Genomic DNA, 24570 nt, shown 5'->3' with positions numbered 1-24570 from the left:
ACATTTCACTGTGTGTATCTACTGTATCTGGTACTGTTACACTGCACACAGTCCCCTCCCTCCCCACTCTCCTTCACTGTCTCCCCACAGTGTCCTTAACTCTTCCAGTCATTTCTACTTTCATGGCATGTTTACATCTGTGAGGTTATGGACTCTATTAAATTAGGATCCACAAAGGAGAACAATCATTTGATGTTGGTCTTTCTGAGGCTGGCTTAGCTGCTTTATAGGAGTTCCAGTTGCATCCCTTTTCCTGAGAAAACTATGTAACCTTGTTCTTGGTGACAGAAAAAGTCCATTGTGTGGACACACACATTTAATATCCACTCCTCCATTGTTGCACACATAGCTTGGTTCCATAACTCAGTTATTATTTATAGTGCTGCAGGAAACGCTGATGGACACATGTCTCTGTCACATTAACCTCCATACATTCTTTGGATAAATTCCAAACACATAAGCAGGCACACCCCTGCACACTTGTGTACCCTCGTGCACATGCACAAACAAAAAATTCACATTATTTTCCACACTTGAATTGTTTCATAAAAATTGAGATTTTTAAAAAATTTTATGTACATGAGGATTTTGCCTGCAAGTAAGTGTACATGTGCACCACATGTTGCCTGGTACTTCCAGGGGCCATAAGAGATCAGATCCTCTGAAACTGGAGTTAAAGTTATAAGCCACCATGTGGGTGCTGGGAACCGAACCTGGGTCCTCTGTAAGAGTAGCCAGTGCTCTTAGCGGTTGAACCGTCTCTCCAGCCCCTCAACATTTGAATTCTCAACCCACTTAGAGCCCATCTCTGAATCCTGTATTGAGAAAAGATCCACTTTTATTTTTCTCACGGTTTGCCACTGTCTTAGTTTCTATTCTGTCGCTGTGACAGAATGCCCTAACAAAAGAGCCTGGGGCGGGGGGCTCACTTCAGCTCACCATCACCCAAGGTTATGGTCCATTGGTCCATGGTGGTAGAGGAGGTCACAGCTGCAGGGCTTAGGCTAGCGAGTCAACGTTGCATCTGCAGTAAAGAAGCAGAGAGGAGTGATGAGTCCAAACTGTAGCTCACTTCTCTTTCCCCACTGACACAGTCTAGGATCCCAGTCAGAGAATGGCGCCACCACAGTGGTGCCCCAGGTATGGTTATCAAGACGGTTCCCCATGGGCATGCTCGGAGGCACAGGTCCACATGATTCTAGATTTTGGCGAGTTGACATCACTTATCACAGCTATGGAATCATTTCTTGTCACTATGTGGAGCTCTCTTCAATTAAGCTGACCTATGTAAGTGAATTTATTTCAGAGCTGGGCTTTGGGTTTTTTGTTTGTTTTGAGACAGGTTTCTCTATATAGCCCTGGCTATCTTGGAACTCACTATTTAGACGAGGCTGTCTCAAACACAGAGAAATCCTTCTGCCTCTGACTCCTGATTATTTCAGAACTTTTTTTGTTTTTAAATCCCACCTGCCTGCTCCTGTTCTTATGAACTTGTTTTATGGTATGTCTTAATTTTTGGTCCAGTAAATTGCTCCTTTACACTTCTGTTTGTGGTTACTTTTGGTAATTAGCAGACCATTCCTTTTATTTGTTTGTTTGTTTATTTATTTACATTCATGGTATTCATTAATTACACTCATGATATTAATTACATTTGTGGTATTCATTGATTACATTTGCATTATTCATTCAATAACTGTATTTATGATACTCATTAATTATATTAATTGTATTGATTTTACATTCATGATATTATGTCCTGATACTATTGTCCATTGTGGGACTTTTCCATCACACAAAACAGAGGTTCTGTACTTAGGAAATCATTGCTCTATATTCCTTTCTTCTTCATCTTGAGGTAACATCTAATCTCTCTGTCTCTATGAAATTGTATATTCTATATATTTCATGTAATACAATTCTGTAGTATTTGTCCCTTTTTTAAAATGTAAAGCCATTTTATGTACAACTGCAAAAGAAATAATACACAGATAGCTTGAGCATAATAACAGGTTATAATTCAAGTCCAGGGTTATTTTAAACAATTCAGTTCTTTTCATCTGCCATACTGGCCACAGGGATTGAACATAGGTTGCCAACGCTTGGTAACAGGTGCCTTCAGCCACTAAGCCATTTTGCTGGCTCCCACATGGCATCTTACCTGTTTACTTGGCTGTTTTCCTTACTAATGCAAGTCTCTAGAGCACAGGACTCATATTTACCTCTAGAGTCTCAGGTCTACACACAATAATCTAGGACTTAGGTTTGTTTAAACACTTACTAATTTGCATGTGGGTGCATGCACGGACAGATGGCATGCACGTGGAGGTGAGCACAACTTGTGCAAATTGCTTTTCTCCTTTTACTATGAGGGCTCCAGAGATGGGACTCAAGTCATCAGAATTGGTGTCAAACACCTGTGCCCACAGAGCCATCCTGCTGGTCCCTTAGGATATTTAATCCATTATTCACAAAGAAATAAATGAGATGGTAACTAATGATATGGTTGCAGATGACAACTGATAAAACATATCGCTATCCCCTATGTAAGATGAGATGTGTTATCAATAAAATCCCCAAACCAGAACGTAAACCTGACTGGGTTTCTCTTTGTGTGTTTCTCTAGGCTCCTAAGCAACAAAACACATCTCTAAAACAGATCCGGAAACTCACAGGTCAGAAGGGTTCTATCCTTATGGGTCAGCTCAAGACTGATGACTGATCAACTGTGGACCTGCTTTAGGACTCTTTCCACTTGAAAGGGAAGAAAGTTGAAAAAGAGGGTGTGCCTGGAGAGTACGCCCATCTCTCTGACATCTTTCCTTCCAAAGTCATGCAGACAGCTCCATCCTCCATTGTTTCCTTTCCTCGGGCTTCTCTGTCCCTACATCTTCATGTAGAGCCCAAAGTATGGGAGAGGAGAATGGACAAAGATGAACCAGAGTTTGGTGCAGGAGGTCCATTACCTTTACTCCTCTACCACGGATGTGGATGTGGGATGGCCATCTTTGAAGGGGAAGATGTATCAGGATCTCTGTGTCCCCCGGTGCTGTGTTCCCATTCTGGGCTTCTCATGGGTCACTTCTAGTACATGACGAAGACAGGATAGTATGCTTTAGAAGCAAAACAAACCTGGATAGGTGTGCTGTACACTCCTCAGCTTCGCGATGGGTGTGACTTCATCTTTGCTCCCCTAATTGTTAAATGAAGGGGGTTCTGTTAGATGACGTCAGCAGTCACTATGCTAACAGTTTCTTTGCTCCTGTTACAGTTTCACAGTTGGAAGAAACAGAGATGAACGTCAGTGCAGCTGATCTGACAAGGTAAGCAGAGCCTGTCTACAGACTGTCCTGTGACAGATACCCGTGCTGACTAGTTTCCTGTCAACTTGATATAAGCTGCCATCATTTTGGAAGGGGGAACCTTAATTGCTCCCCCAGATTGCCCTGTGGGCAAGCCTGTGGTACATTTTTATTCTTTTTTTCTTTCTTTCTTTTTTTTTTCTTTTTTGTTTTTCAATGTATAACCCTGGCTGTCCTGGAACTCGCTCTGTAGACCAGACTGGCCTTGAACTCAGAGATCCATCTGCCTCTGCCTCCCGAGTGCTGGGATTAAAGACATTTGCCACCATGCCTGGCTGGATTTTCTTAATTGATGATTGATGTGGTAAGGTCCAGCTCACTGTGGGTGGTACCACACATGAGCTTGTGGTCTCAGGGGGTACAAGAAGGCAGGGTGAGCAAACCATGAAAGCAAGCCAGTAAGCAGCTCCATGGCCTCTGCATCAGCTCCTGCCTCTTGAATCCATCTTGCCCTGAGTTCCTACCCTGACTTCCCTCAGCAATGGAGTATGACCTGGGTGTTGTAAGCTGAAACAAACCCTGTCCCCCCCAAACGTTATATTCATTGGGGTTCCCCAGAGGAATAGAAATCCTACCCATGACACCATCTTCATTGTGAATGCTCTACGTAAAACACCTGGACTCTGACTTCATTTACTCTGAGACTAACTGCCTCCTTCCTAAATTATCCTTCTATTCCTCCTGTAATGTCACTTCAATCCCACTGACATCCTCTGCTGTGTCCAGTATTTCAGGACTTCCTACCGACTGGACCCAGGAATATGTATTCTGGTCAATAGACAGGAGTCTGCGACAGATCTTCCAACATCTGGATAATGCAAGGTCAGGAAACAGAGTTAGTAGGCAGGGGACAGAGAAAGAGGGGAGAGAGAAAGAGAGAGAGAGAGAGAGAGAGAGAGAGAGAGAGAGAGAGAGAGAGAGAGAGAGTAAAGGAAGGAGGTAAAGGAAAAAGTTAGTTTGAGGAGCAGTGGAGAACTATTTTGTGAGCTTTATTTATTTTATGTTTTATGTGTATGGATATTTTTCCCACAGGTAAGTATGTGCACCACATGCATACCCAGTACCCACAGAGAGCAGAAGAGGGTATAGGATCCCCTAGTACTGGAGTTACAGATGTTTGTGGCCTACCATGTGGATGTTTGGATTCAAACTTGGGTCCCCTGGAAGAGCAGTCACTCAGTCACTGCTCTTAACTGCTGAGCTATTTCTCTAGGCCTCACTGTGTGTATATATATATATATATATATATATATATATATATATATATATATATATATATATGTTTATATATAAAAAATTCAGTTGCATTTTTGTGCATGGGTGCCACATCATGTATGTGGCAGTCAGAGGATAAGCCACAGGAGTCAGTTCTCTCCTTCCAACATGTGAGTCTTAGGGCTCAAACTCAGGCCAAGCCAAGCACAAGGGTGTGTGTGTGTGTGTGTGTGTGTGTGTGTGTGTGTGTGTGTGTGTGTGTGTGTGCTGTGTAAAACTTGGGTGTCATTTCTGGGAGCCATCCACCTTGTGTTGTGAGATAGAGTCACTCCCTGGGACTCACTGATTATTCTTGGCTGTCCAGTGAGGCCCAGGGCAACTACTTGTCTCTGCTTGCCCGGCACTGGGGCACTGTGTTCTTTTCTTTTCCTGTGGGCTCTAGGGAGGGAACTCAGCTTCTCTATTGGTATACCATGTACGCTACTGACGGACTCGTCTCCTCTGCTCTTGGTGGAGGAATTCTTTACATAAATAATTGATGTTTGTGAATGCAATCCCTCTTTTTCCTCATCTCTCCCTTAGACCAGAAATATTTTGGGTTTGAAATAGCCGCTCCCTTCCTTCTCTCTAATTTCCCTCCTGATTCCAAAGAAAATGAAAACATTTCTCTTTGTTTCTCAGATCAACGCTTATGGAGCTGAATGTTTCAGAATCCCGAGATGTGACTTCTTCCTCCGTCTCTGACGCTGTGCTTCAGGAGGCTGTCCCACCCAGCTGTCACTGTACAAAGGGAAAGCCTTCTACTGACTACAGCATGTCCTCTGCATCATCCAACAACAGCTCCAGCCTGTCTTATCTTCCAATGTTTTCTGAAGGAACAGCTTGGCAATTGCAGAGCGATAGTGGACCTGTTTCCTCCCAGAAGGAACCATCTCTGCCCAGGAGCCCTGGCACAGCCCTGCCTACTTCTCAGCTGACAGATCCTGAGAAATCAGCTCTTTCTCCGAATTTGGCACTTCTTCCTCCCTTACAAGCTCAAACTTCCTTCATTAGCTCTATTTTAGAATCCTTAGATCCTTGTGAGCAAGAGAAAACAAAAGATAAGGGAGAGACTCATTTTCAATCAAATCATGGGTCAGATTCTGATTTGGATGAGAGTCCAGGACCCCTGGTATGGGCTCCACTCCAGCTCTCTCCTTTGATCAGAGGAGAACTGGAAGGACATATGTCTCAGAAGGTTTCTACTTTGCAACAAGAAGTGGTGCCTCTGCCCGTGAAGAAATCCTGGAACATACTCAATCATTTGATGGATGTACAAGGAGTCCCTGAAGAAGAGCTCCCGAAAACTCAGTTACCTACACTCATTCCTCAGAGTGCTAACCAAAATACCAACACATCTCCAGATCCTCCATCATTTCATCTCCACATGAACATTGGGGTGAATTCTGAAGTCCATAGGATGGAAGCAATCATTTCACAGCCATTTCCCTCAAACAGGGAGTCACAACCCCAGGATGACCGGCAAGAACCTAGATATAATCCTTTAGTAATATCAACAGGCACTCCATCTCCCAGAAATTTAGAGGTTAACATAATTCAGGAAGAACAAACTTTAGTGAAAAAGGATTCAAAGCATGTGTTAGAGCTGAATATAGAGCAGAGGGTCATAGGTCTTCCAGAAAAAAGGGTACAGACACAAAAGGCACAACTAACTAATGTGGAGGTGACACCCAAGATACCACCTTCAGCCACTGACAGCATAAAGGTCACACCACTGGCCTTGCTTCAGGTTATGGACTTAATGGGAATAAACCCAGAACCACAGTCGGTGGTGATAGACTCTGTGGGGTTTTCCCCACAGCCACCAAATCAAGCAGAAACAGTGAGTATAACTCCTCAGCCATTGAATGAAGTAATTGAACCGATAGAAGTAACCCATCATCAGGATCAAACCACGGGATTAAAGAGCATGGCCTCAAGACTGAGTCAAGTCACAGATGACATGAAGGTAACTCCTGTGGCATTGTTTCACGTCACAGATTCCATGGGGATGATTGACAAATTAAGTCCACATGGCATAGAACCATTAGGAATAGCCCCAAAGCCACAATACCAAGTCATGGAATCAGTGAAGACAGATACACTGCATAACTATCAAGCCAAAAGACCAGGAAGTATGAGTCGAGGGCCACAGCAGACGGTTGTGGAAGCTGTGGAAATGATTCCCCAGCCTCAGCATAAAGACATGGGAACACTGACCATGACCTTGGGGTCACAGAATCAAGCCACAAAACACATCAGGATTACTCCCAGTCCAGTACATGAAAATGCAATGGAAATTAGCTCAAGTGCACTGCCTGAAGCCACTGAAGATACAAAAGTATCTCCAGTGGCAAAACAAGCCATGGATTTCATGCAGATGATTCCACTAGGACAGCCACACATTACTAAATCTAGGGCTTTGATCCAAGGCTCACAGCCTCCAGCTGAAAATTTGACCCCAGTGTCAGCTCAACCAGATGTTCCAACTACTACTGTCCCAGTAGGAACTGTAGAATCTAGAAGCATACCTCCACAGCCACCATCTAAAGTCCTGGAACCATCAGGAATGACTGATGACCTACTACCGTCAGGTCAGTCCCTGCATGCTCTAAAGGTGACCCCACTAGTCCAGGCATCTCCCACAGAAATGATCACACCACTACAAATTGTAGAGCCTCAAATCGAAGAGGCTCTGGAATTGCCTTCTGGGTTACAGGGTCAAGTTCGAGACTCCGTGGGGACTATGCCACAATCTCGAGGCACAGAGTGTGTGTCACTGACTCCAGGACTGTCTCATCAGGTCAAAGACCCTTCGGAGTTCACCCCATGGCACCAAGACTTAAGCTGTTCAGAGGTGAGCCCAAGGCAAAGTCACAACATGACAGAAACTATGGGGTTGAACTGGCCACAAGTGAAGGATCCTATGGAGATACCACAGTCACACCATCAAATAATGGAATCCACGAGAACAATCCCAGCACCACCAGATCAAAGTGCAGTACCTATAGGAAGAGGCCAAAAGCATCAAGTTCCAGAAGCTGAAGTAGGGCCAGTCATACCACTGCTTCAGGAAATGGAATATTTGGGGGGGAGCACAATCCCACAGTCTAAGGTTAGGGATTCAGTGGACTTACCCCCAGAACTACAGAGTGTAAAATCTGAGCACCTAACCCCAGATCCAATATTGCAAAGTATGAAATCTATGGACATAACCACAGAATTAGTCCCAGAAATGGAAAAATATGGACCACCAACCTCAACAGTGGTATGTATAGATTTGGCCCAAGAACTGCATCAGCAGAATATGCAATATGAGGAATTAACCCCTATACCACAACTGCAAAGTGAGACATCTGTGCCATCGGCCCCTGAGTCTCAGTTTCAAGATGTGAAATCTGGCCAGCTGACAGTTGAACCACAACTCCAAAATAAAAAGTCTGCTGAGCTGACTCCATGTCCACAGTTGCACAGTAATGTATCAGTGCATTTGATTTCCGATTCTCAGTCTCAAGGTATGGAAGAAGCTCTTTTAGCCCTATCACAGGAGATACAAGGAGATATAAAAATGGTGGAGTTGACTCCAAGACCATCACTTGAAGATATAAAATCTGTGAACTTGGCCCCAGAACCATGTTCACAAATCACTGGCTCTGATAAGATAGCCCCTGTACCATTGCTTGAGGATACAAAGACTCCATTTGTAGAAGGTAGGAGTCTACTTCCTGAGGCACAGGTGGAGAGTATGGAAGTTGGTGAACTGATCCCAAGCACACAATTTTATGCAACAAAATCTTTAGAAGAGACCCCCAAACCAAGTTATCATTTCCTAGAACCTGAAGGACCGACCCTACAGCATCCAGCCTCAGAAGCAAGGGTGACCTCTGACCCTTGCCGGCAGGTGGAAGAATCTGCTCCGTTGCCACAATCATCATTAGGGATGAGTCCAGCACCATTGAGCCAGACCTCAGAATCTGTGGAGATGAGCTCACCACCACTCCAAGAGACTCTTGAACCTGGGACCCAAGTTGTAAAAGAGATGGAAGAGACTTCAGAAACAGGAAGTGCAGTTAAAGATACTCTGGATTTTCTACTAGATTCAGAAGTGCAAACTATGACCTCAGGAGTGATGGCCCCAGAGACACAGCCCCCAGATGTGAAGTTTGTTCAGGTGACTCTAGACCCGTGTGCAGAAGTTACTAACCCATCGGAAAGAACTCTGAAACCAGAAGATGAAGACACAGAGACCTTCAGATTGACATTCTCTAAAGCTGATGATACCCAGGGAACCATCATAGACCTATATTCAGAAGTGAGATCTCTGGAGTTTAGTGTAGAACCAGGAGTGCAAGGTGAGAAATCTTTTGCCCAAAATTTGAAGTCTGCAGAAGTAATCACCGAACCAACTGTACAAGTTGTAGAACCTGCAGTACTAAGTACAGAACCCAAACCACATATTAAAGATGTGATCCCAAGGCCACAGCTCCAGGAAGTAAAGTCTAGGCAAATGGATAGAGAATCACAGTTGCAAAATGAGAACTCTGTAAATGTAATACAACCTTCATCTGCAGGAGAGGTAGATCCTGAAAAGACAAAACCAGAGCCACGACTACAAAGTTTATCACTGAAGGAACGGATTGAAGGGACACAGTCCCCAAATGTGAAATCTGTGGATTTAAATCTAGGCCCACAGCAGCTAAGTGTCAAATCGAAGTTGATTCCAGGGCCCAAATTGCAAAGTGTCCAGTTTCCAATGTTATATCAAGGACTACTTCTTCAAGGGGAAAACCCAGTAAATTTCATCTCAGGCCCCCCACATTATGGTGTGAAATCTGATGATGAAATACCATGTTCTCTGGGGCCAGAAACCAGATCATCAGATTTTATCCTGGGGCCAAAGCTTCCAGAACCACAGCCACAACCACAAACACAACCTGGGAAGCCGGTAGACATAAACATAAGACCATGCTTGCATCATGTGAGATTCTCTGATGCAATCCCAGAGGCCAAGCACCAAGGTTTCAAATGTGTACAGTTCATGCCAGGAGTTCAGCTTCAAGACAGGAAGCCTCAGACATTGATGCCAGAATCATTTTTGCCATTAAGCCAAGAGACACAGGTTGAAGATAAGAAGCTTGTGTTGCCTCCGGAACTATCAGAGTTTTGCAGCATGAAACGCCCAATCCCAGCCTCTGAACTGCAACATCCAAGAGTGATAGCTAAGCCGGTCAATCCAGGACTGTGGCAACAAGATACCAAATTTTCTGAGTTGGCTTCTAGGAGGAAATATCAAAGAGTCAAATTTGGGGAGCAAACCCCAGGATCATTGTCTCATGGTATGAGTCCTATGGCTCCAGAGTTATGGATACATGATCCCAAATCAGCAAAGGTGACTCCAGGCCTACAAGATACAAGGCAGGTGAGTTTTAACTCAGGGCCATGGCTGCAAGATGTCCAATTTTTGTATGCAATTCCAGGAACTCAACCTCAAGGTGTGAAGACTTCCGAGTTAAACTCAGGGCCACAATTAGAGTGTGTAAAAATGTTTGAGTTGACCCCACAGCCAGAAAGGCAAGGGATGAAGCCAGAGTTAATAGTACAAGAGCCACCCTTTAAAGATATAAAATATGTCACAAGGAATCTAGTACCAAACTTTGAAGGCAAAATGTCTTATCAACTAGCATCTGAACCACAGATACCAAATGCAGAATCAAAGAAATTGACTCCTGAGAAACACTTAGCAGGTGCAGATCATTCTGGGTTGATCAGAAGAGCACAGGCACAAGGTGTAGAATCTTCTACATTGATCCACAGACAGCATTTGGGACATATAAAACCAGTAGAGAAGATCACAGCCTCAAAGCAAGAAGAGTTAACTCCAGGGCCACATTTGGAAGGCATCAAATCTATGGAGTTGAGGTCAAAGTCAGAGCTGGGGAAAATCATATCTAAGCTGTCAACCCCGGGGATACAAGCAGGAGATAAGGAACATGAGGAGCTGCCTCCGTGCTCTACCTTGAAAGGTTTAAAATCCGAGTTACCACCTTCAGGACCACAGTTAGAAGACAGGAAATCTGCAGTTTTAACTCTAGGACAATGTCTAGAGAGGATAAAATCTACAGTGATATCCCCAAGCAGTTCCCAGTCAGATGGTATGAAATCTGTGAAGTTGATCCCAGGTTCAAGAATTCAGGATTTGATAACTGTGGGGTTGGCCCGTGATGCACGTGTGCAAGATATAAATGCCATGGGCTTAGAACGTGAACCAAAGAAGCAAGGGGAGAGTCCCGGGACTTTTGCACCAGGGATGCTGTTTCAAGATAAGCCTATGGAGGTATTGCAAGAGCCTCATCAACACAATGTAAAACCCATGGAACTGACTTCACGGCCAGAAACACAAGATAGCAAACGTGTGATTGTCTCATGTCTGAAGCAGCAAAGTCTAAAACCTGTGAAGAAAGCCAAAACACAAGGTATCCAAGGAGTAAAATTCATGGATTTAGTCTCCACACAACAGTATCAAGGGAGGGCACCCATGGATTTAACTCTTGAGCCCGGACGAGATGACCACATAAGCTCAGCAGAGTGGAAAGGTGGGATGTTCGACCGGCTGAACAAACAGTTGGAGTCGGAAGATATATTGTCTCTGGGGTCAGATCAGGAACCCAAACCTGCAGGTAGAAAACCCATAGAGCTCAGCTCTAAACTACAATGTAAAGATGCACCCTCATATGAACTGGCTCCTGAACCAGTTGTTCATAATGTAAAAGCTCAAGAGGTCCAATATGGGCCACAGGCACTAAGTATGAAACCTTGTCCATTGACTCCAGAATCAGAGGTGTACCAAGTGAAAGCCTTGGAGCCAATGTTAGAGCCACCACTTCAGGATGGGAGAACTGTGGCACTAAATACAGAACCACAAAGTGCAAGTACAAAATCTGTTCAGTGGATACCAGCATCTGAGTTTCAAAGGGAGAAATGTATAGGGTCAAACTTTAGGTTACAGTCTCAAAGTGCCAGCCCTACAGAATTGAAGCCGTCTACACAAAGGAGAGGTGTGAGGTCATCTGATTTGACTGTCAGGTCAATAATTCAAGGAGAAAAATCCAGAGAGTCTCATCTTGAGTCACAGTTACAGCAAGTAAAAGCCTCTCCATTAGCACTAGGGCTGCAGAAAACCAAAACTTTTAACTTAACTTCCGAGCCTAGGCCTCAAGGGATCAAAACTGATCAACTAAACAAAGAGACACAGGTAGAAAGTATAAGATCCATCCAGTGGATACCAGGACCTGAATTCCACGGTGTGACATTTTTACAATTAAATAGTGGATCACCATCTCCAGGTGTCAAATCTACAGAACAGAAACCATCCATACAACTGGAAGGTGGGAAGACATCAGAGATGGCTCTAGGGCCAAAACCTCTAGGAAAAAAATCCGTGGATTTTAACCTTGGGCAACAAGTACAATGTGTGAAGACCCCTGAGTTGTCCCCAGGACCAGAGCTACAAGAAGGGGAAAACATCACATCAACCTCAGAGCTACAGTCTCAGTGTGGGAAAAGTGTGGCATTACATCAGGGACCACTGCTTGAAAATACAAAATCTGTTCTTTGGATACCACTGTCTGACTGTGAAGTTAATAAATCTACACTGAATCTTAGGTTACCACCTCAAGATGTCACAGCTAAAGAGTTAAAACCCTCAGTACAACTAGATGTGAAGACATCCAATGAGTTGACTATGAGGCCGAAGTCACAAGGTAAACAACCTTCAGGGTCAACCCAGGAACATCAGTCTCAGAGGTCCAAAACTACTGATTTTAAATCTGAGCAACAGTTTAGAATTATGAAAGCATGTAACCCAACCTTAAGATCAAAGACCAATAATATAAAATTGACATTCAAACCCAGGTTTTGCTTAGAAGACAGGAGCTCTCCTGGATTAAACCCTGGAATACAGCCACAAGAAGGGAATTCCTTAGGGTCATCCCCAGGAACACAGCCTAAAACTGTGACACCTTCAGTGTTTAAACAAGAGTCACAGTCCTCAGAAGTGAAATATGGAGCAATAAGCCAAAGGCCACAATCACAAAACAATGTAGAGTTGAAATGTGGAAAATCTTCTGAGTTGGCACTTCAGACAAAGCCTCAAGGTATGAAATCTGAGAACAGCTCTGGGCCCCAGTGTCGACATACAAACTGTTCTGACTTGACTCCTGAAAGAGAGTCCCCAGATATGAAATGTACTAAGTCAAGTCGCAGCTCACAGCTGAAAGGTAAACCATGCATTGAGTTAGCTACGGGTACCAAAACTCGACCTGTCAAACTAGGCTGTAAACCTGGGCCACAGTGGCAAGGTATAAAATCTAACTCATTTCTGAGGACAAAGCCTCAAGAAATGGAAATGGAAGACTGGGAATCAGGCCCGCAGTTACAAGATCTGAAATCTTCAAGGACAATCATGGGTATAAAGGTCCATGATGTCATGTCTGTGGACTTTGGTCCTGGACCACACTTACAAGGTATGACATCTGAAGTCATTACAGGGAAGAGGGCTCATGGTATGAAATCTGTAGAAATCAAACCAAGATCAAAGTTACAAGGTAAGAAACATGATTTCACCCCGAGGAAGATGTTCTTAGGTACAAAATCTGTAGAGCTGGACTCAGGTCCCCCTCTGAAAGATTTGAAATATCCTGAGCTGATCATGGGTATGAAACTTCAAGGTGTGAACTCTATGGGACAACATGTTACAAGTATAAAATCTTCTGAGGTGGTAACACAGATAAAACCCCAAGGTGTGACAGCGGTGGACCTCAATTCTGGACCAAGGACACAAAATAAAAAGCCGTCTGAGTTGGCTCAAGGGCAAAGGCTCCTATCTAAGGAATCTGTAGAGTTTAGTCATGGCCCAAAGTTACAAGGTGTGACAGTGGAGTCCAAGCCCCCAAATGGGGAATCTGGGAAGTTAAACTCAGGCCCTCAGTTACAAGATGAGAAATATTCTCAGTCAGTTCTGGGGACAAAGCTTCAATATGGAAGATCTATGGAGGTCAGTCCTGGCCTATGCTCACAGGGTATGAAGTCTTCCAAAGTGATTTCAGAGGACAAACTTCAAAAAGAGAAACCCGTAGGCTTTGTGTATCAGCCACTGTGGCAAGATGTAAAATCTTTAAAATGGACATTCGGTAAGGCACTTGACAGGGAACCTTTGCAGTTGGAAACCGCTCATTTACAGGACAGGAAATTAACTATGTTAACACCAGAATTACATCTTCAAGGTATGAAACCTGAGTTGGTCAACTGTGGATCAAAGTTGAAAGGTGTGAAGTCTGAGCCCACATATGTCCAGACAGTAAAGGATACAGGGATCAATCCTGGTGCTGAATCACAGTTTGTGGGAATCTCTAAGCAGGCCTCAGACTCAAAGATTTATACAGTGGTGCCTTCTGAATTCAATGCCAGGAACCAGAAGCGAGATAGGAAGTCTCACAAATTAAGTCAAAAGCATCAACTTCAAAAAATAAAACAAATAGCGTTCAGGGATGAGCCACATTTGCAACATATCAAGTCATCAGAATTATGTACAAAGCTTCAAGACCTGAAATCTATGGAATTCAATTCAGAGCAACAGTTGCAAGATGTGATGTCCTCTGAATTGGGCATGGGAACAAGTCCTCAGTGTTTAGAGTTCAACCCTGGGCCACAGTTGCAAGATATAAAATCTTCTGAGGTGTGTACAGAAACCAAGCTGCCAGATGAGCCGTCTCCGGAATTCAAGCATAAGCCTACATTGCAAGATAGGGCATCCTGTGACCCGAGTACAGGGCCACAGATTCACTGTAAAAATGTTATGGCATCCAACACCAGAACACAAAATGTAGAATTGTCTGAGTTGCACCCTGGTCCAGACTTTCAAGGTATAAAATCTAAGGTGTTCTGCCTGGGGCAGCACTTGGAAGATGTGAATTCTGCATGCACTCCTAATGCAAATTCTCAATATATAAACTCCAGTGGGTGTAAATGTGAGCCATATTTACAAGATATAAATAACTCTGCATGCATTCCAGAGCCAGATCCTCAATGTATAAAGTCTGTGTGCAGTCCTGGGCCACATTTACATGGAACGAATTCTTCTGCATGCATTTTAGGACCAAAATTGCAATTTGTAGATACTACTGGATGCATCCATGAGCCAAACTGGCAAGATGTGAATTCTTCTATATGCACCCCAGGGCCAAGTCCTCAGTGTATGAGTTCTTCTGTATGCACCCCAAGACCAAGTCCTCAGTGTGTGAATTCTTCTGTATGCACCCCAGGGACAAGGCCTCGGTGTGTGAATTCTTCTCCATGTTCCCCAGGGCCAAGTCCTCGGTGTGTTAATTCTGCATGCACCCCAGGGCCAAGTCCTCAGTGTGTTAATTCTGCATGCACCACAGGGCCAAGTCCTCCTTGTGTGAATTCCACTGAGTGCCATCCTGAAGCACATTTGCAAGGTGTGAATCAATGGGCATCAATTCTAGGGCCACACATTCAGTGTGTAGGTTCTATTGGGTGCAATCCTAAATCACATTATCAAGGTGTGAATCCTTCCTCACGCACTCCAGGGCCAAACCCTCAGTGTGAACATTCCAATAGGTGTAGTCTTGAGCCACTTCTTCTTGGTATGAATCATGGTAGAACATTTCCAGCACCACAAATTATGTGTGTAAATCCTGTTTGGTACAATACCAAAACACATTTGCAAGATGTGGATTCTTCTGCTTGTACTGGAAGACAAGAGTCACAGTCTGTAAATTCCACCGGATACAACCCTGGGCCACATTTACAAGCCCCGAAACCTCAAGATATGAATTTTTCTGAGTTGAACTCAGGGACAGGAATTCAAAGAGAGATGCCTATAATAGTTAACCAAGGACGACACATACAAGATTTGAAGCTTGAATCAACTCCAGGGTCATCTCACTTAATGGTAGGGGCAGAGTTTCCAGAGATCCCATTTTTGAAGAACCAACTTGGGTTGTGGCAGGACACTGCACAACCTGTGTTCACTTTGAGGCCTCCATCAAATGGTGTGAAATCTGTGGGAGTTTCACCAACCCCACTGCCTGAAGATAGAATGTCTCCAGAGATGAGCAAACAGCCCTTGCTTTGTTTGACAAATTCTGTAAAAGTGACACCTGGCTGCAGTCTGCAGGACTTGAGAAGTAAGGAATTTTCACCAGAACCTTGTTTCCAAAAAGTTAAATCTGTGAAGTTGAAGCCAGGCTCACCGACTCCAAGTGTAAACCCTTTAGAGTTCGCTCCATGCCACTGTTCTCAACGTACTAAGACTTCCTTTGCACAGAAGCCATGTGTTCATGAAAGAAAGCCTATGCAGCTGAGACTAGGCTCCCAACAGCAAAGCATGGATTGCCAACAGTTTCCTTTAAATGAGAAACCAGTGATATCAACACCAGAGTCCACTGGGAACTTCTTAGCCGGACCAGCACTGTCTAGTGTCAAATTTTCAAATTTAATTCTGGAATCACATCAACAATGCATGAAATCAATGGAATTGGCTTCAGAGCCAAAGTGGCAAAGTGTAAACCATGTGAAATTGTCATCGGTGTCTCTGCCACAAACTGGCACCTCTGTGGGGTTATCACCAAGACCGTTCCTTCAAAATGTGACACCTGGGAACCAAAATTCCCAAACACGTGATCAAATCATAGAATCCTCTCAAGTGATACATAGACCAGAGCACCAGATAGCGGACTGTGCTGAGAAGATGAGGCGCCAAGTCTCTAAATTGGTGGATTTTATTTCACTACCAGTTTCTCAAGATGCAGGGTCTTCAGAAATGACAAAAGGGTTGCGACATAAAAGCCCAGAAACAACAGAGAAAAATATGAGGTTGACCCCCAAACCAACAGATCAAGACATAGAATCATTAGGGATGCCTCAGCAGCTAGATCTTCAAGGACCAGAATCTGTTGATCTGACTCCCACACTAAGTGATCCAGATTGGAAGTCCTCAGAACTAACCCCACAGAAAGGCTACTGGAGCCCAGAAACTCTGCAGTTGCTGCCTTGTTTGTGGCCCCAATTTAAAGATTACAAGGAGTTACCAACAGAACAAGCCACAGGATCTCATAGAATGACCCTTGACCTCAAGAATCATGTTGCAGAAGTAAGGATGCTAACTTGTGAGGTAAGACCATGGAAAGAATATCTTAGTGTGCCTTCAAAGCCAGTAAATAGAGAGACTGGACATGTAGAAAAATCTCCAAGGCCGTGTCCTCAAGACTTAGGACCTGTGGTGGTGAGCTCTGGGAAAAAAGCCCAAAGGGAGCAATCTGTAGCATCACCACCAAGGCCATCGTATCACGTTCCAGATTCTGTTTCAGGGATAACACCAGGGCATGGACCTCAGATTCCTGAATCTGTAAGTTTGACCTCTAAGCCATGGCTGCAAATAGAAGAATTCTTAGAGTTGTCAACCCAGCAAACCAGTCAAGTTGTAGAAGATACAGACTGTGAGGAGCTCACTTTTGAGTCATGGCAACCAGGGGAGGTAGCAAGTAGGCTAACAAAGGCCCAGGGTGCAAGCATGGGAACTTTAAACATAACTCCAATTGAATCACTGGATCAAATGATAAACTTTATAACAATCAGTCCAAAGCAGCTAGGTCAAGTGACAGAATCCACAAAGACACGGCATCATGTTTCTCAGTCAGCTGCTCTCCCCAAGGTTTCTGAATCTGTGGAAGTTATCCCTGGACCGCCATTTCAAGTTATAGAGTCTGTGATGATACCGGAGCCAGCCTCTCAAGGGTCAAAACATGCTGATTTGACTCCCAAACTGCACGATGTGATAATGTCAGAATTTGCTTCAAGCCTTTGGTTACAAAATGTTCAATCCAAGAAATTAGTCTCAGCACCAACACATCAAATTTTAGAAACAATACAGTTGTCAGGCTTTCAAGTTATAAAGACTATATTGGTTCCCAAGCCACTGCTTCTGATTGTAAAATCTGAAGAGCTGGCTCCAGGACCAAATCCTCAGGCTATGGAACCAATAGGAGCTGCCACAAAATCTAGCATTAAAGTAATGGATGGTTTAAATTTACTCCCAAGACCACATCTTCAAGACATGATAAAACCTACGGAACAAACTCCAAGGGCAAATATTCAAGAGAATTTTGCAGAATTAATCTTACAGCAAACATCTCCACTTGAGGAACCTCCAGTATTAACTCATGAGCAAAGGCTTCAGGCTGAAAATTCTCTAGGGATCAGAACAGAATCTCCTAAAGTAATGGAAATTGAAGATTTGAATCAAAGACGGGTGTGTGAGGATAGAGACTCAGAAATGATAACATCAGAAAAGTTACAAGCACAGAATTACTTCTCTAGTTTCATACCCAGCCCTTCAATCCCACTTATTTCAAGTTGTGTCAAAACAACTGAGTTAGGACCCCTTCAGGGTTCTGGAATGCCGGAGGTATCAAGAGCCTTGGCTATGAAGAACTTGGCTGTTAGTATTTTGCCATCTCCAGAGTCCTATACAGACACTATTATGTTCCGTCCATCAGCCCTTCCCTTGGTTCTTCCCTCTGATATTGGGAACACTGTGGGATCCCTATATCCTGACATCTGGGAAGTGGATGTCCTATCCAAGGAAGCAACTGAAAAGAAGCAAATGGAAGAATTTGAGAATTCATTCCAGAGCTATTCTCCATATCCACTGAGATTACTACCCTCGGAGTTTCAGGCAGGATTAGGGGCTCGAAGAAATTCTATCCGTTCTTTCCTGGGTAGACAACAGAATGTCTGGGAAAGTCATGTCTGTAGGCAGCGACTCCCTAGGAAGTATCTCTCCAATATGCTGATGTTGGGAAATGTCCTGGGAACCACTATGGAAAGGAAACTTTGTTCTCAGCCGTTTTTAACAGAAGGAGCCACGATGGATATCTGTCATTTTATTCAGAATTTATTTGGGGTTCCAGCTGAACTGATGGCATTTTCCCAGAGCCCACTAGAGAGGGGTCTTAGGACGATTTCACAGACTTCAGTGGTCAAAAACTATATTCAGAGACATATTTTATGCCATGGTCATGAGAAAAGAATGCCCTTAAAGATGTGGACACGTGGATCCACATCTTCCATAATACAGCAATACTCCGGTACTCGATTGGGAATAAAGAAAACAAACTCAAAACTCAGTGATATATTCCAGGAAGTCACTCAGAACGTGTCTGTCTCGTGTACAAGGGCCCAGTTTCCTGCCTTAATGAAGCCGGAGTCTTCTCTCAAGATACTTTACAATAGGGAAGACGCTGTTTCCAGTGATCAGAGTAAAGACTCACAGAGTGAATCACAGACAAGGCCTTCTGACTCTCACCACTCCCTCAAAGCAAGTTGTCTTTCCCAGGCCAAGAGGGATATCTCAGAACAGCTCCATCTGCTAAAAGATCTACAGCTCAAAATAGCAGCAAAACTCTTAGAGAGTCAAGTGCCCCACAATGTCCCTCCTCCTTTCTCATCAGGTCTTGTCCTGAAATATCCCATCTGCTTGCAGTGTGGCCGATGTTCAGGAATTAATTGCTGTCATAAGTTACAGTCTGCTTTTGGTCCATATCTTCTCATCTACCCACAGATCCACCTCTTAAGCACCCCTGAAGGCCATGGTGAGATTCGCCTGCATCTTGGCTTTAGACTGAGAACTGGGAAAAGACCTCAAGTCTCAAAGCATCGTGGAAGAAAAAGAGCAGATGCATGGAAGAGTACTACATCACCATCACGAAGGAAAGCTAAAATCTATCCTCCAGCTTCCAAGAGTCCAACCACGCCAAGACATTTCCAGGCCCGATCTCCCCAGGCTCCAGCTTCTGTACAAGTGCTCATCAGAAAAAAGCAATGGGGAAGCCATGGTGTGGTCGGCAAGACAGACACCGAAGACTTTGAGCACCGTGAGTTCTGTCAGGTTCACTCTGTATCCGAGAGTGGCTTTGAAAGTAATCAGGAAGAAAAATGGTCGAAATCAAGCCTCAAAAAGACCTTTGGCTTAAAATATCCAATGAAGGAAACCATCAAGGGACGTAAAACACAAAAAACAAAGCTCAACAAAAATAGTGGAACCCCAGAAGAGAGTCCTTTTAGAATCATGTGTCCATCAAGAAGCAAGAGTGTTGAAACCGTTCAAACAAGCACTGCTTCTTCGAAGACACAAGCTAAGAAATCCTCTCAGCCCAAGTTCTACCATCTGCTTTTCCAGGGCCTAAGGCAGGCATTCCAAATAGCACATAGAATTGTGGCTTATACTGGACAGAAGCCTGCGGACAGGACAAGGCCAGACAATTTGTGGTCAACCCAATACTTGCACCCCAAACAAAAACCCAGTAAGTATTGTTTAGCAGGGGATGGCAAAGGAGCCAGCACACCAGTTGCCCACCAAAAGTCAGCAGGTGTGAACCCTAAGCAAGAGGACAGATTGCAGGGAACAGGTGACCAATGTAGACAAACTCAACAGCCAAAACAAGTGAGCTCTCTCCAACCCAGACCTTTGCAATTGGAGACCATGGCTTCTGAAAGAGATGCCACTTTCCAAGTTACCTCAGTCATCCAACCTTTGAGTATAGTTCAAAATGTCAACGGCAGAGCAAAGAACAACTATGGCGATGAAATCTCCTGTCTGGAGTCTAAGAACTGTTCTCAAGTAGGAGCCAAATGTCAGGCCCAAGAGAGAATAGAACCTGACTCCCATTTGAAGAGATCCCTGCAGAGCCACTTTAAAGAGACACACACACCCAAGGAAGAACAACATGGCTTCTTCAGGGAGAGGGACCTCTGTAATAAGCCTTTTGAAAGGACCAATCGCATCCTTTTGGAGAGAATTCAGGAAAGTCTCTCTGAGAGGAGATACCGCAGTCCTTCTCAGAGAAGGCACAGCAGTCCCTCTGACAGAATGCTTAGACATCTCTCTGAGAGGAGACATTGCAGTCCCTCCCAGAGACAGGATAGTAGTCCCTCTGTGAGAACCCTTCAAAGTATCTCTGACTGGAGCCTTTACAGTCTCTTTAAGGGGGTAGGTCGCAGTCCCTCAGGGAGGAGCCGACCCAATCCTGGGAGACGCCCTCGGAGTCCCTCTAGGAGGTCTCTTAGTCCTCGAGAGAGAAGAGGACGAGAGAGAAGGGGACACAGTCCCTCAAAAAGGTGCCATCTCAGTCCCCTCCAGAGGACACGGTGCAGTCCTTCAGAAAGGAGCCATGGTAGTCTCTCTGAGAGAACCCCTTTCAGTCCCTCTGGCAGGAAAAGGCATAATTCTTCTGGGAGAGTCCACCACCTTCCCTCAGAGTCCAGGCTATACAGATCTTCTTCCAGACTCCACCGCAGTCATCCTGAGAGAACTCACTACAGTCCCTTTGAGATCAGACACAGTTATTCTGAGAGGAGCCGGCAAGGTCACAATGAGGGACCCCATCACAGTACCAAGGAGAGGCTCAGGGGTAAGGAGAAGCCCAGACATAGCCTGTCTATAAAGACTTCAAGACTTATAAACTCCTAGGGACTTATGCCTCCTAGGGACCACACCAAAAAATAATCCAGAAGCTGGACAAGTGTGGAGACACGAAGTTAGTAGATAAGGAGAGACCTGCCCCTGTTAATTACAGCCTGCACATCTTCACCTAGCCGCCCTTTCTGCTCAGCCACTGCCTGCACCCTCAGCAATCAAAGAGCTTTCTGGAGGGGACTGAGAATGGGTCTGTAATTTAAGATCAATAAAGGGGCAATAATCGAACTCTTTGCATCCCTAAGATCACTTGTGGGGTGGGTGGGAGTAGGTGTGCAAACTGCGGGAACTCAAGGGTTGGGGTTCAGGAGGACCCCTTACTTAAACCTTCAGACTCCGCCCACTTGCTCCAACTCTTTGGCCCCATGGCCTCCCTAAACCTCCTGTCGCCATGGGGGCGGGGTCTCAAAAGCATCAGAAGAGGCGTCGTCACGTGACTTTCCCCGCTGCAGCCCCCCTCTGAATCTGCTAGGCGGAAGTAGATGTTCAGAACAGGGCTAGTCGCCGCCGAGACCACATCCGGGAGAGGCGAGGAGAGCGGAAGTGGCGTTGGTCTGGCCGGAGCCCTTGGGTGAAATTGTTAGGCGTGGAGGGGGAGTGATGTCTTCCAGACTCGGTGCAGTCACCGCCGTGAGTTTCTTGGTGTGACCATTATACTTTAGAGATAGAACTGTCGAGCCGCGAACACCAGGGCCCTTGCTTTTGTCCCGAACTCGGAGTTGGTTTTATCAGAGCCCATCGTAGGCCCCACCCTTTTATATCAGAGCCACTTGCCCCCCGTTTCTCCCCCATTTTTAGTTCTGCCTGTTCCCCGTGTCCTCGGACTCAGTTCCTCGCCAGATCGTAGTTAGTTATCTTCCTCCAGCATCCCCAGTGCCTCCCGTTTCCTTTTCTTATTTTTTTTCCGTCTCCGTTTTCGATCCTTCCTCTAGGATAGGGCTTTGAGAATGGGCAAAAATGAAAACCCCGGTATTGTCAGCCCACCTTCACACTGTGGAAATATAGCATGGCCACGTTTCCTAGGAAGTGTCACCCACCTTCCTTTCATTTGAAGGAGTTGCCCTTGAGAGCTTCCCGTCTAGGCACAAGGGGGAGTCATCTCTTTGTGGATGAGGTTCAGAGGTCCCTGGCACTCACTCGTGTGCTTGTGATTTGCTAGACCCCGGGACCCACAGCCTTTAAGCCACAGAGGAGCACCAGGATCGTGGGTGCTAAGAAGTAAGTGAGGTTTTCTGGGGACATTTTTGAAATTGTGTAGACGGTGCTGAGAAAGATGTTTTGTGTCTGCACTTTGGAGCATCATAGCATAGATATTCTGCCACAGGTAGCAGATTTGACTCCATGTTAACTATGAATCTGATGTATTGTCCTCTATCTTAGTGAAGGACTCATGAACTTTCACCAGCACTGTGATGACATCAATCTACTACTGCTTAAAAGAGGTTCCTAAATGCCAAATGATAAGCTGCCAATGCACTGACATGCAACCCTCAAAAAGCATCTCTTCAGCTGGGTGGAGGTGGCACATGCCTTTAATCTCAGCACTCGGGAGGCAGAGGCAGGTGGAACTCTGTGAGTTCGAGGCCAGCCTGGGCTACAGTGAGCGAGTTACAGGACGGGCTCCAAAGTTGCACGGAGAAATCCTGTCTCAAATCCCTCTCCCCCCAGAAAAGCATCTCTTCTCCCTCCCACTACTCCAAGTCAGCCTGCCATTTAGCCACTTTCTACAATACCATGTTCTCAGATTGTACCTCAGAGTTTTGAACACTGGTTGGTGGATTTAACAGGTTACAACATAACACAAAACCTTTGCCATATTTACATTAAGCTGCTTATCTTAAAGCAGCTTCCCTGGAGATGCCAAACAGCATCCTTAGTCTTCCACTCCTTGAATGGGGGCACACAGAACCATCTAAAGAACCAGCTTGAGCCAGAACCTGGAAACAACCTAGATGCCCATCAACGGAAGAATGGATGAAAAAAATGTGGTACATATACACAATGGAGTACTACTCAGCAGAGAAAAACAATGAAAGCATGAAATTTGCAGGCAAATGGATGGAACTAGAAAATATCATCCTGAGTGAGGTAACCCAAACCCAGAAAGACAGTTATGGTATGTACTCACTCATTGGTGGATTCTAGATATAAAATGAACAATCAGACCACAACCCATAGAACCATAGAGGCTATATATATATAGCATGGAGGTCCGTAGGACGACTGTGGCATATAATAAATTTCAGTTTTACTCAATTATTGAAAAAAAAATAGCCAAATGAATGGAAACACATGAACTATGAACCAAAGACTGAGGGGCTCCCAGCTGGATCAGGCCCTCTGAATAGGTGAGACAGTTGATTGGCTTGATCAGTTTGGGAGGCATTTAGGCAGTGGGACCAAGTCCTGTGCTCATTCCACGAGTTGGCTGTTTGAAACCAGGAACTTATGCAGGGACACTTGGCTCAGTCTGGGAGGAAGGGACTGGACCTCCCTGGACTGAGTCTACCAAGTCGATCACAGTCCTCGGGGGAGGACTTGTCCTGGAGGAGATGGGAATGGAGGGTGGGCTGGGGGTAAGGGGAGGGCGTGGGAGGGGGGAGAATAGGGAAACCCATGGCTGATATGTAGAACTGAATGGTATTGTAAAATAAAAAATATATATCACAAAAAAAAAAAAAAAAAAAAAAAGAACCAGCTTGAGAATACTCTAGAACCCTTCTACTCGGTGTGGCCCATGAGCTGGGAACTTGTTGGAAATACACAATCCTACATGCAAGTGCTCCAGCACCCTGGGTAATGAGAGTCTGCATTCCTAGCAGGCAAAGCATCACTGTCCAGCCCCAGTCAGGAACAACTGGATCTAAAGCAGCAGAGGGGTCATGTGCATGGGCATGCGGGAAGCCTGGTAAGGGGCCCGGCAGCAGGAATAAGGACAGGCTCTCTACTTACATCACACTGCTGCAGAGTATGATTTCAAGGTTGTTACTTTTGTTCATGCTGCATTTAACTCTGTGAAGCTTTGTTACCGTGTCTGTCTAGAACAGCTGATGGTCTAATGAAGAACTGAATGGCCAACGACAAGGCAGGAGAAAAGGTGGGGCTAGCAGACAGAATATATAGAAGGAAAAATCCAGGAGGAGAGAAGGAGCCAGAGGAGGAGGAGGACTCCAGGGGTCAGCCACCCAGCTACACAGCAAGCCACAGAGTAAGATTTACAGAAGACAGAGAACAGGAAAAGCCCAGAGGCAAAAGGTAGATAGGATCAGTTAAGTTGAGGAAAGCTGGCTAGAAACAAGCCAAGCTAAGGCCTAGCATTTGTAATTAAGAATAAGCCTCTGTGTGAATTATGTGGGAATTGGTGGCTGGCCCCTCGAAGAATAAAGAAGAAAAACAAAC

At 44.9% G+C, this 24570-nt stretch overlaps 2 protein-coding genes across 4 annotated transcripts in view; one reads left to right on the top strand and one right to left on the bottom strand.

Moving 5' to 3' along the window:
• The window catches only part of LOC107402193 (uncharacterized), a 28055-nt gene extending 6656 nt beyond the window's left edge, over positions 1 to 21399 (top strand). The window contains exons 2-5 of the mRNA XM_076558753.1: positions 2627 to 2675; positions 3272 to 3323; positions 4089 to 4184; positions 5259 to 21399. Coding sequence (XP_076414868.1) covers positions 2627 to 2675; positions 3272 to 3323; positions 4089 to 4184; positions 5259 to 21165 — 16104 coding nt within the window. The 3' untranslated portion in view covers positions 21166 to 21399. The remainder of the gene's footprint in view (positions 1 to 2626; positions 2676 to 3271; positions 3324 to 4088; positions 4185 to 5258) is intronic.
• The window catches only part of LOC121824979 (tetratricopeptide repeat protein 27-like), a 48436-nt gene that overhangs the window by 14493 nt on the left and 9373 nt on the right, over positions 1 to 24570 (bottom strand). The window contains exons 3-4 of one of the 3 annotated variants that reach the window (XM_076558765.1): positions 2967 to 3193; positions 940 to 1024 (exon numbers count right to left, since the gene is read on the bottom strand). In XM_076558765.1, coding sequence (XP_076414880.1) covers positions 3157 to 3193 — 37 coding nt within the window. In that variant the 3' untranslated portion in view covers positions 940 to 1024; positions 2967 to 3156. The remainder of the gene's footprint in view (positions 1 to 939; positions 1025 to 2966; positions 3194 to 24570) is intronic. The other 2 variants (XM_076558767.1, XM_076558772.1) reach the window with 2 other exon arrangements.

Source organism: Peromyscus maniculatus, chromosome 22 (genome assembly GCF_049852395.1).
Source record: "Peromyscus maniculatus bairdii isolate BWxNUB_F1_BW_parent chromosome 22, HU_Pman_BW_mat_3.1, whole genome shotgun sequence".
NCBI classification, from domain to species: Eukaryota; Metazoa; Chordata; class Mammalia; order Rodentia; family Cricetidae; genus Peromyscus; species Peromyscus maniculatus.
This window is presented reverse-complemented; position numbering and strand designations above follow the sequence as displayed.